General features: G+C 35.5%; 1 protein-coding gene across 4 annotated transcripts in view; it reads left to right on the top strand.

Annotated features, from left to right (window-relative positions):
- The window catches only part of CDH18 (cadherin 18), a 497,768-nt gene that overhangs the window by 263,020 nt on the left and 215,972 nt on the right, over window positions 1-18,776 (top strand). For 3 of the 4 annotated variants that reach the window (XM_067030818.1, XM_059061733.2, XM_067030819.1), the window contains exon 4: window positions 9-128. The exons of the other annotated variant lie outside the window; for it this stretch is intronic. In XM_067030818.1, the coding sequence (XP_066886919.1) occupies window positions 9-128 (120 nt within the window). The remainder of the gene's footprint in view (window positions 1-8; window positions 129-18,776) is intronic. 4 annotated transcript variants of the gene reach the window in all.

Below are 18,776 nucleotides of genomic sequence, written 5' to 3'. Positions count from 1 at the left end.
ATGCACAGGTACCTCTGTTCTACAGGTGACAGCCACTGATGCAGATGACCCTACCTATGGAAACAGTGCTCGGGTGGTTTACAGCATTCTCCAGGGACAGCCCTACTTCTCTGTAGACCCTAAAACAGGTTAGTGTTTTTATGGATAACTTGTGTGCAAGTGAATGCTACAATAAAAGAGAGCAATATTTTCCTGTCTGTGTACTCTTGTACATTAGACATTGTTATTTTAGCACATTAAAAATGCCTTCACTTTTTTCTAAAACAATGTGATTGAATAATTGAAGATAAATTAACTGCTCTCCTTAATATTTGATTATCCATCATTTATATCCATACCAGTAAAATGCTTCTTATCTTTGCATATTTCTGTGACATTTATATAAATGCTGTCTATTTAAAACAGAGGTTACATAACGCGTCAGCCCTCGAGTATTGTGTTACGTAAAACAAATTAACTGAGAATAAAGCCAAACACATAAGCATTTGTTAAGGAAAAATATGAATTCTTCTCCACCTCTTCTCTTTTCTGTACCCAAAATAATCATATCATATTATATTATGTGATGCCAAAACGAAAATGAAGGATACTCAAAAATTCATTTTAGGGCTATGTTATAGCAGCATAGTCTAAAACCCACAAAAACTCATGGCCTTATTGACAAACAATTTGTAAATAGAAACTTGGCTAAAGCTAAATATAAACCCATTTTTAATGTAGCTAAATGTTCAGTATGAAATGTTTCAAGTTTAACAAACAGTTTCAAGAACGTACATAATCAGGAGACACAGATGGAGCAGAGAGAGGTCCAGGAGGTTCCAGCAGCTTCCTGGATCCTTTCTGGTAATGTGAGATGCATTCTGAATCAAGTTAACATGTGGGATCTTCAAGTAAAGGGCACTGCCACATAACTAACACAGAAGAGTCATATTTGGTCATAAATATCCCCTTACCCTCATATTGTTACATAGCATACAACAATTTTTCAGGGAACCCTGCTCAGTAAGTCTACAGATTACAGTTTATTAACCATTGTCTCAGACAGTGAGGTACATCAGCTGAAATGTTGCTATGGACGATCATACTCCAATAGTTAATGCCATTAGATTGCTAGGAGGATTGTCATTATCATGTTTACAAGAAGGTGCCTTCTCTCTTTCCCTGGTGCACTCCAACACAAAGTACACTGGGCAGGAAGAGATCTCAGACATACGGCTTAACCCCTTAAATTTCTATAATTTAAGAAGAAAAGAATGAAAAAGGTGTATAGATATAGATATGTAAATGAAGAATATACACATATATGTCCACATATTATATACATTACAATTATAAAATGAATTATAATATTTAATTAAGTAAAATAAAAAATAAGAATTGGGAAACAATAAAAATAAACAACATAATGTGACCTAAAGTAAGTATGAGATATATAAGTTCTTGTAGTACTAAGCTATTACTGAATAGTTAGAAATAAAATTGTTTATTAACCAAATAATCAAAGTTCTGGGACAAAAATTATATATCTATATATATACATATATACATACACATATACATATATACATGTATGTATCTGCATATACGTATATATATACATATATATGTACATGTTGTTCTGGTAGGAGACTTATAAATTAATTGAAAATATTTTTATTGAGGTGTATTTGACATATAACACTGTAAATTTAAGGGGTACAAAATGTTGATTTAATGCACTTACATATTGCAATATGGTTGCCCTTGTAGTGATAGAAAATCTTAAGCCAAATCATTATTTGATAATAGTATTGCTCATTTTGTGGTACTTTCCCAATAACCATGGTTCTTTTATATATGAAAGATATGTAGTTCTCACTTTAAATATGCATCTTCCTGAAGGAACGAAATGAGGAGACCGTTCCAGTAACCTTGTTTTAGGATTACACACACACAAACACATGTTCATGCATGCACACATGTGCACACATACATGGATTTACTCAACTGTCCTTATAGAAAGCCAAATTTTTATTTATACATAAATATTATATTTACTTAATAGAACATGGCTAGGGTATAGACATCTTATATGGATTTTAAAACTTTCCACACACTTCTTGATCTTCTTTAATACCAAATACCAAATCCTGTGTGTTAGTGTATGTCTGAGTTATCTGTCTGAGTGTTTGCATGTGTTGGTGTGAGCACATGCAGGTAGGTGTGTGTGTGTGTGTGTTTGTGCATGAATATTTACTTTGGACAAAGAAAGCAGGCCACTGAGGATAAGATTTGACTAGTGTTAGACTCTGCTGTAGCTTGTGTTTTAGTGAAGCAAATGCATCAAACACAATATTCAAATAAAAATTGCATTTGGTTGTACATATTTATTATGGGTTAATTAAGTACTTCATGAAACAAAAATAATTATCTGAAATATAAATGGCTGCTATTCAGGTACTGCTCTATTGAAATGATCTTTGCTCCTACAATTTTTTGTTCCTTTCTTTAAGCAAAATGATTTATTGAATGAAGTGTATACCTCCACGTTGATATGTTTTAATTTCAATATTGTTTTGTCTGAAGCATCATGGGAGTCTATGGATATATGCTCTACTACAAAGATTGTTTACATATGCAAATTTCTTAGCCTGTTGTCTGTAGAAAGTGCTAAGGGCGATTAGAAAACAAAATGCTGAATATTCTCTTCAAAGCTAAGACTTTTTTGGTAATTTAAGCTTAAAAGACCTCTTACAATGCAATTAAACATCCTTAGAACTAATGAATTTAGTGAAAATTGTGCCATAAATAACTGGAATAAAATACAAACATACTTAGAACTAAGGAATCAGTTGTTATAGATGAGATGTTACATAATAAATGCTGGGATAGTAGTTACTTAAAAGTGTACATTTTAATAGTAATACTTTAATTCTACCCTCTCATTTGGCATGACTATATGATAATGTTTCCAATTAGTACTTTCGATGAAGACGAATTATAATAAATCAGAACTTTTGTGCCTAAATAGAGTTGTGAGTGATTATGGTTAAGATCAGGACTTTGGATTGCCTTGTTTCCATTATGTTAAAAGGTACATCTTGGTACTTAACCTGATTTTCCAATGACAAGCTGCCAATGAGGCCTTGCTTCCTATTATATTAACTATGTATGAATTGTATCCAGAGAAAAGAATTTTGTGGCTCTTGAGTCACTATACCATACACAATTTGTTTAATAAGGTATGTATTGTTTTCTATTGGAATTGCATTAATCAATATGATGAAACATAAATCTTGTGAATAATTTATTGTTTCAAATAAGTTTTGTTGCGGAAACTATTTCATGATGTTTGCTTAATGTATAACAACAAAAGAGGAATACCCACTAATGAGTGATTTAACATTAACTACTATTTTAAAGATACAGAAGATTATGAAAAAATAACTCAGATGACAATGAATTGTAAAAGGCATATAATATTTCCAGCCAGACTCATGTAGAAATCGTGTTAATGTAGGCTTTATGAGGATAATTCTACTTAAATATATTCATTTTAATTCAGCAAGAAAACACTTTCACAGTTATTATATGGAGGAACCATTTTAATGTTCATGAAAACTACTAACCCTAAGCAAGGTATTTTGAGGAAGGCAGCTGAGTAAGAAAGCCATATAAAGTGGTCAGAGAACTGAAGTGAAGAGAAATCTGGGCTTATGGTTGTTTATTAACACAACTCAAATCTCAATCATACTCTAGTTAATACACTGTCAACTGCTTTAAAAATAAATCTATATGTACAAGGACTCTTCTTTAGAAACTACAAAATTTAGGTCAGGAGGTGATAATAGAAGCTTGATGATTGAGTTGCTATGAAATAACTACTTCCCTTGACTTAGGTCGAAGACAAAACCAGAAACTTACCATGTTTCTTTCCAGGGTCTTAGAATGGAGGATTCACAAAGGGCAGGTATGAGGTTTTTAAATGAGAATGCATATCTTTTAGTGGTCATGGTATTTATAGCCACTTGATGATTTTCTCCACTAGCTGTTTCATAGTCCACAACTTATGAATTACTTCTTGTTTTTTAGCTGGTACATAAATGTTAACGTATGTCTGTACCTATTTCACATGGAAGTGTGTTGAATCTTCCTTGTGGTCAATTCAGGAAACATGAAAACCTGGATTAAAACCTGATGTCAGGGAAAACAAGGGTATGCAGGTTTACAAAATCCTATTTATTCTTTATTTACAACTGCTTACAGTGTTAGCAGTGGTGAATACCAGCTCTTTTGACCATAATTAATATGAAACATACAGTGGTGAATACCAGCTATTTTGACCATAATTAATATGAAACATAAATCAGTGATAGTCAATGATGGATTCTGCGTAAATGGCACTCATCGTGGTTTTTTGCCACACACCTAATAAAGACTTTTGGCACATTTATGCCGTTTAATATAGATGCACTTATATTTTAAATTGTGAATCATTTTTCATACAATCTTTATTAATTTTTACTTATTTAAAATGAATATTTAATTAGAAAATATAGTAGCTTAAAACATTTCTGTTGATAAATTCTACATTTAATTTTCAGATACATATGAATAGTAAGACTAGAAAGACTACCTTTTAATTATATATTGATACAAAGAACATACCAGAATTTTTTCAACACTTCTAGTTCACTTTAGTACTTGAATGTTTCTGTGATATGATGTTAAAAAAGGGTAGACATTGGGTTTCAAATCTCTTGTCTGTCAAACCTTTCTGCATTAATGACATGCATTCCACAGGGAACAGGGCAGTTGACATCAAATAAAAGGCACTACACCTAGTGATGCCTATTGGTTCCAAAGGCACAAATAATATTACTACTTATTTTTAAAAGGCATTATTGTAAATATAATAAAGAAATATTTAATTGGCCTTCCTATGAAAACAAATAAATATTTAGTCATGTTATAGTTTAATTAGTATAGTGAAGTAATTCATATTTATTATTTTTCCAAAATACCAAGGGTTATTCCAAAATGACCTGGGAATACTTCATGATCAAATCTTACGATGTACTTAGTATCATAGTAAATTGATCAAGCTACTTAAATTTTATGTTCTAGTTTCCTTGTATATATATTTATAATGTTAATGCTGATTCCAGTGAGGAGGGTAATGCAATGCTCTTACTTAATCCAGTCATTGGAAAAACATAGGTACTCAGTAAAATTCTCTCATTTTGCTCTCTTACCTTTAACATTGACAAGAATTTCCAAAATTACTATATAGTTCACCGTGATGAGTTTGAAAGAGTCCATCTAAAGTACAAAAAAAAAAAAAGATTTCATTTGGAAGAATTATTTCAGTCCAATATTTAGTCCAAATATTTAGTAAATTAAAATTTTTAATAAATTTTATTTATTTAGTCCAAAATTTTAAAAAGTAAGAGTTCCACTATTAAATCTTATGTAAATTCCTTTTCTGAAATTTCAAAGAAAGTTGTCTTTATAAATATTATTTTTTCTTGCTTATTGTAATTTTTTTATTTAGTTTTGAAATTTCCTTTTTTATCACTTTTAATTCTCCACTGAAATTATTAATCCAGTCTTTTTTTTAAACATCTTTATTGGAGTATAATTGCTTTACAATGTTGTGTTAGTTTCTGCTGTGAATCAGCTATATGTATACATATATCCCCATATCCCTTCCCTGTTGAGCCTCCTTCCCACCCTCCCTATCCCACCCCACTAGGTGGTCATAAAGCACCGAACTAACATCCCTGTGCAATGCAGCTGCTTCCCACTAGCGATTTTACATTTGGTGGTGCATATATGTCAATGCTACTCTCTCACTTCGGCCAAGCTTACCCTTTCCCCTCCCCATATCCTCAAGTCCAGTCTCTATGTCTACATCTTTATTCCTGTCCTGCCCCTAGGTTCATCAGGAACATTTTTTTTTTTTTTTTTAGATTCCATATATATGTGTTAGCATACAGTATTTGTTTTTCTCTTTCTGACTTACTTCACTCTGTATGACAGACTCTAGGTCCATACACCTTACTACAATTACCTCAGTTTCATTTCTTTTTATTGCTGAGTAATATTCCATTGTATACATGCACCACATCTTCTTTATCCATACATTGATCAATGGACACTTAGGTTGCTTCCATTTCCCAGCTATTCTAAATAGTGCTGCAATGAATATTGTGCTACATGTCTTTTTTTGAATTACGGTTTTCTCAGGGTATATGCCCAGTAGTGGGATTGCTGGGTCATATGGTAGTTCTGTTTTCAGTTTTTTAAGGGACCTCCATACTGTTCTCCATAGTGGCTGTATCAATTTACATTCCTACCAACAGTGCAAGAGGGTTCCCTTATCTCCACACCCTCTCCAGCTTTTATTGTTTGTAGATTTTTTGATGATGGCCATTCTGACCAGTGTGAGAAGAAACCTCATTGTGGTTTTGATTTGCATTTCACTAATGATTAGTGATGTTGAGCATCCTTTCATGTGTTTGTTGGCAATCTGTATATCTTCTTTGGAGAAATGTCTATTTAGGTCTTCTGCCCATTTTTGGATTGGGTTGTTTGATTTTTTTGATATTGAGCTGCATGAGCTGCTTGTATATATATATATATTTTTTGCGGGCCTCTCAATGTTGTGGCCTCTCCCATTGCGGAGCACAGGCTCTGGACGCCCAGGCTCAGCGGCCATGGCTCACGGGCCCAGCCGCTCAGCGGCATGTGGGATCTTCCTGGACCGGGGCACGAACCCATGTCCCCTGCATCGGCAGGCAGATTCTCAACCACTGCGCCACCAGGGAAGCCCCTGCTTGTATATTTTGAAGATTAATCCTTTGTTACTTGCTTCATTTGCAGATATTTTCTCCCATTCTGAGGTTTGTCTTTTCATCTTGTTTATGGTTTCCTTGGCTGTGCAAAAGTTTTTAAGTTTCATTAGGTCCCATTTGTTTATTTTTATTTTTATATCCTTTTCTCTAGGAGGTGGGTCAAAAAGGATCTTGCTGTGATTTATGTCTTAGACTGTTCTGCCTATGTTTTCCTCTAAGAGTTTTATAGTGTCTGGCCTTACATTTAAGTCTTTAATCCATTTTGAGTTTATTTTTGTGTATGGTATTAAAGAATGTTCTAACTTCATTCCTTTACATGTAGCTGTCCAATTTTCTCAGCACTACTTATTGAAGAGGCCATCTTTTCTCCATTGTATGTTCTTGCCTCCTTTATCAAAGATAAGGTGACCATATATGCATGGATTTATCTCTGGGCTTTCTATCCTGTTCCATTGATCTGTATTTCTATTTTGGTGCCAGAACCATACTGTCTTGATTACTGTAGCTTTGTAGTACAGTCTGAAGTCAGGGAGCCTGATTCTTCCAGGCCAGTTTTTCTTTCTCATGATTGCTTTGGCTATTCAGTGTCTTTTGTGTTTCCATACAAATTATAAATATTTTAGTTCTAGTTCTGTGAAAAATGCCATTGGTATTTTGATAGGGATTGCACTGAATCTGTAGATTGCTTTGGATAGTATAGTCATTTTCACAATGTTGATTTCTTCCAATCCAAGAACATGGTATATCTCTCCAGGGTCTTGTAGTTTTTTGCATACAGGTCTTTTGTGTCCTTAGGTAGTTTTATTCCTAGGTATTTTATTCTTTTTGTTGCAATTGTAAATGGGAGTGTTTCCTTAATTTCTCTCTCAGATTTTTCATCGTTAGTGTATAGGAAGGAAAGAGATTTATGTGCTTTAACTTTGTCTCCTGCTACATTACCTAATTCATTGATTAGCTCTAGTAGTTTTCTGGTAGCATCTTTAGGATTCTTTATGTATAGTATCATATCATCTGTAAACAGTGTCACTTTTGCTTCTTCTTTTCTGATTTGGATTCCTTTTATTTCTTTTTCTTCTCTGATTGCCATGACTAACACTTCCAAAACTGTGTTGAATAATAATGGTGAGAATGGGTGACCTTGTCTTCTTCCTGATCTTAGTGGAGATGGTTTCAGGTTTTCACCATTGAGAATGATGTTGGCTGTGGGTTTGTCATATAAGGCCTTTATTTTGTTGAGGTAATTTCCTTCTATCCCTACTTTCTGGAGAGTTTTCGTCATAAATGGGTGTTTAATTTTGTCGAAAGTTTTTTATGCATCTGTTGAGATTATCATGTGTTTTTTTCCTTCATTTTGTTAATATGGTGTATCACATTGATTGATTTGTATATATTGAAGAGTCTTCGCATTCCTGGGATAAACCCCACTTGATCATGGTGTATGATCCATTTAATGTGCTGTTGGATTCTGTTTGCTAGTATTTTGTTGAGGATTTTTACATATATGTTCATCAGTGATATTGGTGTGTAGTTTTCTTTTTTTGTGGCATCTTTGTCTGGTTTTGGCATCAGTGTGATGGTGGCGTGGTAGAATGAGTTGGGGAGTGTCCCTCCCTCTGCTATATTTTGGGAGAGTTTGAGGAGGATAGGTGTTAGCTCTTCTCTAAATGTTTGCTAGAAGTCACCTGTGAAGGCATCTTGCCCTGGGCTTTTGTTTGTTTGAAGATTTTTAATCACAGTCTCATTATCAGTGCTTGTGATTGGTCTGTTCATATTTTCTATTTCCTCCTGGTTCAGTTTTAGAAGGTTCTACTTTTCTAAGAATTTGTTCATTTCAACCAGGTTATCCAGTGTAGTGGCTAATAGCTGCATCTAGTAATCTCTCATGATCCTTTATATTTCTGCAGTGTCTGTTGTTATTTCTCCTTTTTCATTTCTAATTCTGTTGATTTAAGTCTACTCCCTTCTTTTCTTGATGGGTCTGGCTAATGGTTTATCAATTTTGTTGATCTTCCCAAAGAACCAGCTTTTAGTTTTGCTGATCTTTGTTATCATTTCCTTCAATTCTTTTTCATTTATCTCTGATCTGATCTTTATGATTTCTTTCCTTCTGCTAACTTTAGGGTGTTTTTTGTTCTTCTTTCTCTATTTTTTTGGGGTGTAAGGTTAAGTTGTTTATTTGAGATGTTTCTTGTTTCTTGAGGTAGGATTGTATTGCTCTAAACTTCCCTCTTAGAACTGCTTTTGCTGCATCCCATATGTTTTGGGTCTTCGTGTTTTCATTGTCATTTGTTTCTAGGTGTTCGTTGATTTCCTCTGATTTCTTCGTGATCCCTTGGTTATTTAGTAGCACATTGTTTAGCCTCCATGTGTTTCTATGTTTTACATTGTTTTTTCCTGTAATTGCTATCTGGTCTCATAGCGTGTGGTCAGGAAAGATACTTGATACAATTTCAATTTTCTTAAGTTTACCAAGGCTTGATTTGTGATCCAAGATATGATCTGTCCTGGAGAATGTTCCATGAGCACTTGAGAAGAAAGTGTATTGTGTTGTTTTTAGATGGAATCTCCTATAAATATCAGTTAAATCCGTCTTGTTTAATGTGGCATTTAAAGCCTATGTTTCCTTATTTATTTTCATTTTGGATGATCTGTCTGTTAGTGAAAGTGGGGTGTTAAAGTCCCCTAAAGTCCCCTGTGTTACTGTCAATTTACCCTTTTATTGCTGTTAGCATTTGTCTTATGTATTGAAGTTCTCCTATGTTGAGTCCATTGTAATTGTAAACAAATATTTACAATTGTTATATCTTCTTCTTGGATTGATCTCTTGATCATTATGTAATGTCCTTCTTTGTCTCTTGTTATAGTCTTTATTTTAAAGTCTATTTTGTCTGATATGAGAATTGCTACTCCAGCTTTCTTTTGATTTCCGTTTGCATGCAATATCTTTTTTCCATCCCCTCACTTTCTGTCTGCCCCTAGGTCTGAAGTGAGTCTCTTTTAGACAGCATATGTACATATTCTGTTTTTGTATCCATTCAGCCAGTGTTTGTCTTTTGGTTGGAGCATGTAATCCATTTACATTTAAGGTAATTATCAATATGTATGTTCCTATTACCATTTTCTTAATTGTTTTGGGTTTGTTCTTGTATGTCTTTTCCTTCTCTTGTGTTTCCTGCCTAGAGAAGTTCCTTTAGCATTTTCTGTAAAGCTGGTTTGGTGGTGCTGAATTCTCTTAACATTTGCTTGTCTGTAAAGGTTTTTATTTCTCTGTCAAATCTGAATGACATCCTTGTTGGGTAAAGTAATCTTGGTTGTAGGTTTTTCCCTTCCATCACTTTAAATATGTCCTCCCAGTCCCTTCTGGCTTGCAGAGTTTCTGCTGAAAGATCAGCTGTTAACCTTATGAGGATTCCCTTGTATGTTATTTGTTGCTTTTCCCTTGCTGTTTTTAATATTGTTTCTTTGTATTTAATTTTTGATAATTTGATTAATATGTGCTCGACATGTTTCTCATTGGATTTATTCTTTATGGGACTCTCTGTGCTTACTGGAGTTGATTGACTATTTCCTTTCCCATGTTTGGGAAGTTTTCAACTATAATCTCTTCAAATATTTTCTCAGTCCCTTTCTTTTTGTATTCTTTTTCTGGGACCCCTATAATTCGAATGTTGGTGCATTTATTGTTGTCCCAGAGGTCTCTGAGACTGTCCTCAATTCTTTTCATTCTTTTTTCTTTATTCTGCTCTGAGGCTGTTATTTCCACTCTTTTATCTTCCAGGTCACTTATCTGTTCTTCTGCCCCACTTATTCTGCTATCGATTCCTTCTAGAGAATTTTAAATTTCATTTATTGTGTTGTTCATCATTGTTTGCTCTTTAGTTCTTCTAGGTCCTTGTTAAGCATTTCTTGTATTTTCCCCATTCTATTTCCAAGATTTTGGATCATCTTTACTATCATTACTTTGAATTCTTTTTCAGGTAGACTGCCTATTTCCTCTTCATTTGTTTGATTTGGTGGGTTTTTACTTTGCTCTTTTATCTGCTGCATATTTCTCTGTCCTCTCATTTTACATAACTTACTGTGTTTGGGGTCTCCTTTTCTGAGGCTGTAGGTTCATAGTTCCCGTTGTTTTTGGTGTCTGCCCCCAGTGGGTGAGGTTTGTTCAGTGGCTTGTGTAGGCTTCCTGGTGGAGAGGGCTGGTGTCTGTGTTTTGGTGGGTGGTGCTGAATCTTGTCCTTCTGTTGGGCATGGCCACATCCGGTGGTGTGCTTTGAGGTGTTTGTAAACTTAGTATGACTTTCAGCAGCCTTTCTGCTAATGGGTGGGCTTGTGTTCCTGTCTTTCTAGTTTGGCATGGAGTGTTCAGCACTGGAGCTTCCTGGCCATTGGCTGGCGCTGGGCCTTAGTGTTGAGATGGAGATTTCTGAGAGAGCTCTCCCTGATTGATATTATGTGGGACCTGTTGGTCTCTGATGGTCCAGTGTCCTGGACTTGGCTGTCCCACCTCAGAGGCTCAGGCCTGACACTCATCCAGAGCACTAAGACCCTATCAGCCACACGGCTCGGAAGAAAAGAAAAGAAAAGAAAAGAAAAGAAAAGAAAAGAAAAGAAAAGAAAAGAAAAGAAAAGAAAAGAAAAGAAAAGAAAAGAAAAGAAAAGAAAAGAAAAGAAAAGAAAAAAAAAAGAAAAGAAAAAGAACACATAAGACCCTTAACCAAATGGTAAAAGCATAACTAAACAGACAAAAATCACACGAAGAAACATACACACACACTCATAAGAAGAAAACAAACAAACAGCAACAACAAAAATACGAACAGTCAGAACTCCAGAACAAATGGTAAAAGCAAACCTAAAGAGACAAAATCACACAAAAACGTACATATACACACTCACAAAAAGAGAAAAAAGGAAAAAAATACTGAAAAATAATAAAATTTTTAAACATTACATTTAAAAAGTTTTAAAAATGAAGAGAGCAACCAAACCAATAAATAAATCCACCAGTGATGAAAAGCACTAAAAACTAAACTAAGAAAAATATAAAAACCAGAAGCAAATCAGAGACAACAAGCAAACCCCAAGTCTACAGTTGCTCCCAAAATCTACCACCTCAGTTTTGGGAACGTTCATTGTATATTCAGGTATTCCACAGATGTAGGGTTCATTAAGTTGACTGTGGGGTTTTAATCTGCTGCTCCTGAGACTGCTGGGAGAAATTTCCCTTTCTCCTTTTTGTTTGCATAGCTCCTGGAGTTTGGCTTTGGATTTGGCCTGACCTCTGCATGTAGGTCTCCTGGGGTCATCTGTTTCCCACCCAGACAGGAGGGCATTAAAGGAGTGGCTGATTACGGGGCTCTGACTCACTCAGGCTAGGGGGAGAGAGGGTACTCTAGTCATAATTGGAATGTGGAGTGAGCCTGCAGCAGCAGAGGCCAACATGACGTTGCAAACACACAGCCTGCAGTGTGCTGTGTGTTCTCCCAGGGAAGTTGTCCCTGGATCATGGGACCCTGGCAGTGGCGGGCTGCACTGGCTCCCAGTAGAGGAGGTGTGGTTAGTGACCTGTGCTTGCACACGGGATTCCTGGTGGCTACAGCAGCAGCGTTAGCATTCCATGCCCGTCTCTGGGGTCAAAGCTGATAGCCAAGGCTCACACCCATCTCCGGAGCTCATTTAGGTGGTGCTCTGCCTTCTGTGGGCAGACAGGGAAGGAATCCCCTCTTCTTGCGAACCCGCAACAATGGTCTCTTGCCTCTTAGGCAACTCCAGACTTTTTTCCGGACTCCTTCCCAGCTAGCTGTGGCGCACTAGCCCCCTTCAGGCTGTGTTCACGCCGCCAACCCCAGTCCTCTCCCTGGGATCCAACTTCCGAAGCCCAAGCCTCAGCTCCCAGCCCCTGCCCGTCCTGGCGGGTGAATAGACAAGCCTCTCGGGCTGTTGAGTGCTGGTCGGCACTGATCCTCTGTGCGGGAATCTCTCTGCTTTGCCCTAGGCACCCCTGTTGTTGCGCTCTCCTCCGTGGCTCCAAAGCTCCCCCCCCCACCCTTCTCTGCCAGTGAAGGGGCTTCCTAGTGTGTGGAAACATTTCCTCCTTCACAGCTCCCTCCCAGAGGTGCAGGTCACATCCCTATTCTTTTGTGTCTGTTTTTCCTTTTTTTCTTTTGCCCTACTCCCAGGTACGTGGGGAGCTTTCTGCCTTTTGGGAGGTCTGAGGTCTTCTGCCAGCATTCAGTAGGTGTTCTGTAGGAGATGTTCCACATGTAGATGCATTTTTGATGTATTTGTGGGGAGAAAGGTGATCTCCACGTCTTGCTCCTCCACCATCTTAAAGGTCTCCCCTACAAATATTATTAATAAGAGAAAAATGCTTTTAGAAAATGTGGAATGGTAATTTAAAGGGAAATAAATTAGGCAAAATAACTAGCCTTTTAGCTTAAATATGACTGTCCCAACTCAGAATAGTGTCTCTAGATGAGGCAAAGTGGCATGCTTACTGTGAAGTAATTGTCTTTAATTCTTAGGTCTTAACCAATAATAGGTTTGATTCTCAAAAGTGAGCTTTTCTTAACTTCTTGTAGTGAAATCAATCAGCTATTAAAAAAGCACTTAGTGGAGGGCCTCAATGCATTTCCTAGGATGTAACTGAAAACAAAGTTTGTAACATTCTTCAGTCTGCATGATGTAATTAAATACATCAACAATTTTGGTTCTATTTAACCTCAGTATTTAACTTCAAATGTATTTCATTTCAAAAATGAACAAAAAAATGTTTGTAGATCATTATGTATGTTTGGTTAAAAGATGTAAAGCCTCTTTAAATGTTTTATAGATTTCAATGTTAATTTTTCATAATTCTATATGAAAATCTACTTGCATACTGTTTTTCCCCAAAACAATATTTTATATTTATTAATAAATAAGAAGTTAAAATTTTAATTATGGTCCACAATATCTGTAGAAGGTAGAATATTCCACAGTAGAATACGTTTTGTCAGTTTTTCTCCTTCATAGCCCATCCCTAATTCATATAATAACAATAATAATAATTGCATGCACAAAAATTTTCAAATAATTTTCCTGTGATTGAGTACATAACACACAAAAATATTAATTGATAATCCCAGTGCTAAAAAATTTGCCTCTCTTAGAGAAAAATGCAATGCAGTAATTCAAAGCTGTGTCATATCATTAATTTGCTGAAAGAAATATTGTCATACTTTGTCTTCTTTAGGAAAGAATTCTAAAGAGTTTCTGAACTGCAGCAGTGTATGGGGATTAACAACACAAAAAGTCCATTTTATATAGCATTTAAGAAATAGTTAATGCACAATGGTAGACACAAGTGGTTGTCCACTCAATACTGATTTCTTACTTTGCTGATCCTATCAGAACTCTGATTTTCTGTGTAGTGACATAACTCAATTAAAAAATTAGATTTCCTATCCTACCCACAACTTCTGTGACCCAGTTCTGGTCAGTGAGATATAAAGGAAAGACCACTGGGGGTTTTTAGGAAAGTTTTGTTATCTCTATACAGGTGGCAGTGCTTCCTCTTTTGGTCTTTCAGTCTTCTAGATTTAAGTAGCATTGACATATATACACTACCAAATGTAAAATAGATAGTGGGAAGCAGCTGCATAGCAAAGGGAGATCAGCTTCATGCTTTGTGACCACCTAGATGGGTGGGATAGGGAGGGTGGGAGGGAGACAAAAGAAGGAGGGGATATGGGTATATATGTATACATATAGCTGACTCACTTTGTTATATAGCAGAAACAAACACAACATTGTAAAGCAATTATACTCCAATAAAGATGTTAAAAAAAACCCAACATGTACTTGTTGGCAGTATGGTAGCGATTTTGTGATCATGCAACAAGTACACAAGATAAAAGTTACATGCAGGGCTTCCCTGGTGGCGCAGTGGTTGAGAATCTGCCTGCCGATGCAGGGGATACGGGTTCGTGCCCCGGTCCGGGAAGATCCCACATGCCGCGGAGCGGCTGGGCCCGTGAGCCATGGCCGCTGAGCCTGCGCGTCCGGAGCCTGTGCCCCGCAACGGGAGAGGCCACAACAGTGAGAGGCCCACGTACCACAAAAAAAAAAAAAAAAAAAGTTACATGCAAAACATTGCTGAACAAGAGGCTGACAGGGTTGTCACTCTGGTTATGTTATTTTTATGTACAGGCACATTCAATGCTGATAGCTGGATCTTCGTGAAATGTGCTTTGCAGGACAATAGATCACCTTTATAGCACAATGCACTGCCCAGGAAGGTGTAGAGCAGGCTCGCCGAGATGACATTCATTCCTCTCAATCCAAAATCCATGATCCACAGAGAGCACCATGCTCTCTGTGTATGAATAGCCATTTTACAGTTCTCGTACCAGTACTGAACTGGAAAAGGAAATGTGTCATTCTGGCTTAAGTTAAATATCAAACGTTATACTAAAAGTTGATATTTGTGACATCAGAGAATGGAACCAAGGCAGTTTTCTCTGATACTCCATTGAGAATGCATATTTGAAAAAAAAAAAAATTACTGTCATCTTGAAGTAGCAAAGTATTTTAAAGACACTATAGATGTCTGATAACTCTCCTTCTCGGTAGCAAGGATATCATCTTGTCCTATGACATGAACAAAATTAATCATATCTATTGAATTGAAACAAAATTATAGATTAGTGTTCTGTGTTAGTCAGTTAAACTGTTTGTTTTAGCCTTAGATGGATTCATATAATTGAATGGGATTAAATTGGACACTTAAGTGAATATCATAGTGTATAAATTAAACTTAAATAAAGCTGTTGAACAAGCAAACAAAGAAATGAAACCAATTGAATCTGCCTTTTCACAAATATCAACTTCTTGTAACAAAGTTTACTAGCTGTTCCCAGGAAGGGGAAAAAATAATTTCACTGACTGTAAAACAGAAATGATAGGAAATGATAGGAATCACTGTTGGTTAATTAGAGCATGTTTTTCTTCCTGGTAAAAAAAAGAACATAGATTTTTTCTTCTTTTGTACTTCACTCTGTGTATCCTGCTCCTCAATAGCGACTGTTGCAGAAAATGCCAGGAATTAATACATAGGTATCTTGAGTCCTATTAGCTGCATGATAATTAATTTTTGAATACAGAATAGATGGATGACAGGAAATATTCCAATTGTATTGTTTAGTCTTTAAACCTGATTAAGCACCATCTATGGAATGCAGTCACCAAGCAATTCAATTTTTCTCTGTATATTTATATTTATTCTAAGAGGCTATTTCTTCCCCTGAAATGTACTGCAATCACAGTGACTTCCTTAGATTTTCTCCTAATCAAATATCTTAGATATTTAAAATGAAATCTAGACTGCCTTAACATAATATTATTTCTTTCTATCTATTTATCTATCTAGTATCTATTATAATATGATTGCTAATGTAGTGATATTTATCACATTACATAAATATGGTACAGAATTATCTATATTCACTATACTGTGCATTGGATTTCTAGGGCTTATTTACTACTTGTTACAAGTTTGTACCCTTAAGACCATCACTCTTATCCCCTCAGCCCCTCCATCCCCTGGTAACCACCAGTTTTACTCCCTGTTTTTTACAAGTTTAGTGTTTTTAGATTTTACACATAAGTGATGTTATGACAGCTCTTTTAAGATGTGGACATGACTATGTTTTTGTTGCCCTCCAAGCCAGATCCCACATAGTGACTTACACTTGGAAATATGTTTCTAATTTTCTTTACTCAGGAAATATATTACCTAACTTTAACTACAAAATTAAGTGTATAAAAGTTCTGTAGAAAAAAATGATTTTTTAATTGCGAATTTGATTTTATGCAATTGTTATTTTTATTACACTTTCTAATGTGTGCCTCATCTTTGGTCTTCTATAAACATCCTTTTAAAATTTTTCTATTTCTGTCAGTCATGTAACCTTATAGTTTAGGATCTTTCTTAAATGAATGACAGAAAATTAGTATCTAACTGCTGTTAAAAAACTAAGTATTTGGGGGGATCATCATAAAAAATATCATTAGTGAGTTGCAAGATCACAAAGAAAACTATTCCTGACAAATAAAAGCAACATATTTAATATATATAGTTGAAAAATGAATTCCTAGAATGCAAACTCCTTGAGAATTTCCATTACTCATTTTTATATCTTCCATAATGATTCGTACATTGTGTGACACATACATGAGAACATTATATTTATAGAAATATAATGTGATTCATGGAGGGTGGTTTCTAAAATAACATGAGTTTCTAATATAACTCTCATTTTATGTTATTACCATAATTTACCATAATTATTTCATTTTTCAAACATTTTCCTCTTATTGAATTTAGACAGGTTGAGTGTCTGAATCAGAAAAGAATAATGAAGTTGTAGTCTTGAGAATATTTAATTTTTCCTCTCTCTCATTTTCTTTTTTCTTTGGTCTTATGTACCTAACTCTTACAAGTTTTTGCAATAAGCCTGTCTTTTAATTTTTACATAAATGGCTGAAGCTCCCATCCCATGCAGTTTGGGAAAAAAAGTGCTGTCCCCAGTATTTTTTTGAAGGTTCAAGTAGAAACAGGGAGGAAGATTCTCTTCTGCTTGCCAGGTCCCAAGTCCAATTTTAGCTCTTAGGGCTACTATCTTCAGTCTGCCTCTGCTGGAGAACAGAGTCCCCATTCCTTCAATGCCCAAAACACTGCTAACACAGGATCCTGGGGGAACTAGAATTTTTTGAAGGTTTAGGAAGTGTAGGAGGTAATTATAACTAATGCAAAAAGAAATCATTCTAGAAGCAGAAAATTAAATGTTCCAAATTCTTCATTAATCTGTCTCATTGGAAATTTAAACTGCCATTTTATTTCAATGAGGCCCCCTCTCACTCACTCTTTGGGCCACTTTTTCTTGTTTCCATCTTCTCAACAACTTCCAGAATATTCTACAGAAACTCAATTGTTATTATGCAGAGAAATATGGAACTTCTTTTACTTCTCTTTGTTCACCTGACACCTACAAGGGGGCTTTCCCCTTCTCCAAGCAACAATACAGTACGAGTGTTTTCTTCTAAGAGTAATTGTGCTTCCTTCACAGTGATACATGTCAGCCTTCTTTTAAAACACATGAATTTCCCATTTTGTTAATGAAATATTTCCCCAAAATGCATGGCTTAAACATTTCAATAACTCAGCCATATTTCTCATCCTTTTCTGTATCTCTACTACCAGTTATCATTTTTATTTATAGTAATTTACACACTACAAGCACTGTTTTTTCTCTTTGTATTTCTTGATCCTGGCTTGTTTTCCTTCTTCACCTTTTTTTTTTTTTCTCACTGTATTGCCCCACTTTAGTCACTAAAATTTCATATGCTTTTTTTTAAAAAAAGGCTTTTCTAATTTTTCTCTAAATCTGATGATAACTAAGGAGTTTCACAGAATGAGAATTATAAAAAACTGCTATGATATCAACAAAGCCTATGGTCTATTCTTGTGGGGGGAAAAAAAAAAAGCCCTTCCTACTGGAAATGTTCAGGTACATGAATACATGCACAGCCCTGGGAGTCTGCCAAAATGTACTGCCAGCAAGCTTTGGTGTGGGCAACCTGTGCTTGCAAAAGACCCATAGGAGACTGTCATTCTTAGTTTGTGAAGCTTTCTTCCAAAGCAGGAGTAAGTTAAGTATTAAGAGATGAGGGCTTTCTGGTCCCAATCTTTCCCTGTGCAGAAGCTGTGCATGCAAACCTCAGAAAACTAAAATAAAAGCAAATGTCATAAATAGCTTTGAAAAGCCCTCTGCTATCTATCAACTTATAATGTTATACATATTATAAATTGTGATATACTTATTAGAAATTATGTGTATGTGTGTGTCAGTATCATACACAGTTATGGCCCACAAATGACACTTGTTCCACATTCTCAAA

Source organism: Kogia breviceps, chromosome 4 (assembly GCF_026419965.1).
Source record: "Kogia breviceps isolate mKogBre1 chromosome 4, mKogBre1 haplotype 1, whole genome shotgun sequence".
Lineage (NCBI taxonomy): Eukaryota > Metazoa > Chordata > Mammalia > Artiodactyla > Physeteridae > Kogia > Kogia breviceps.
The sequence above is the reverse complement of the archived record's forward strand: the minus strand, read 5'-3'. Positions and strand labels throughout refer to the sequence as shown.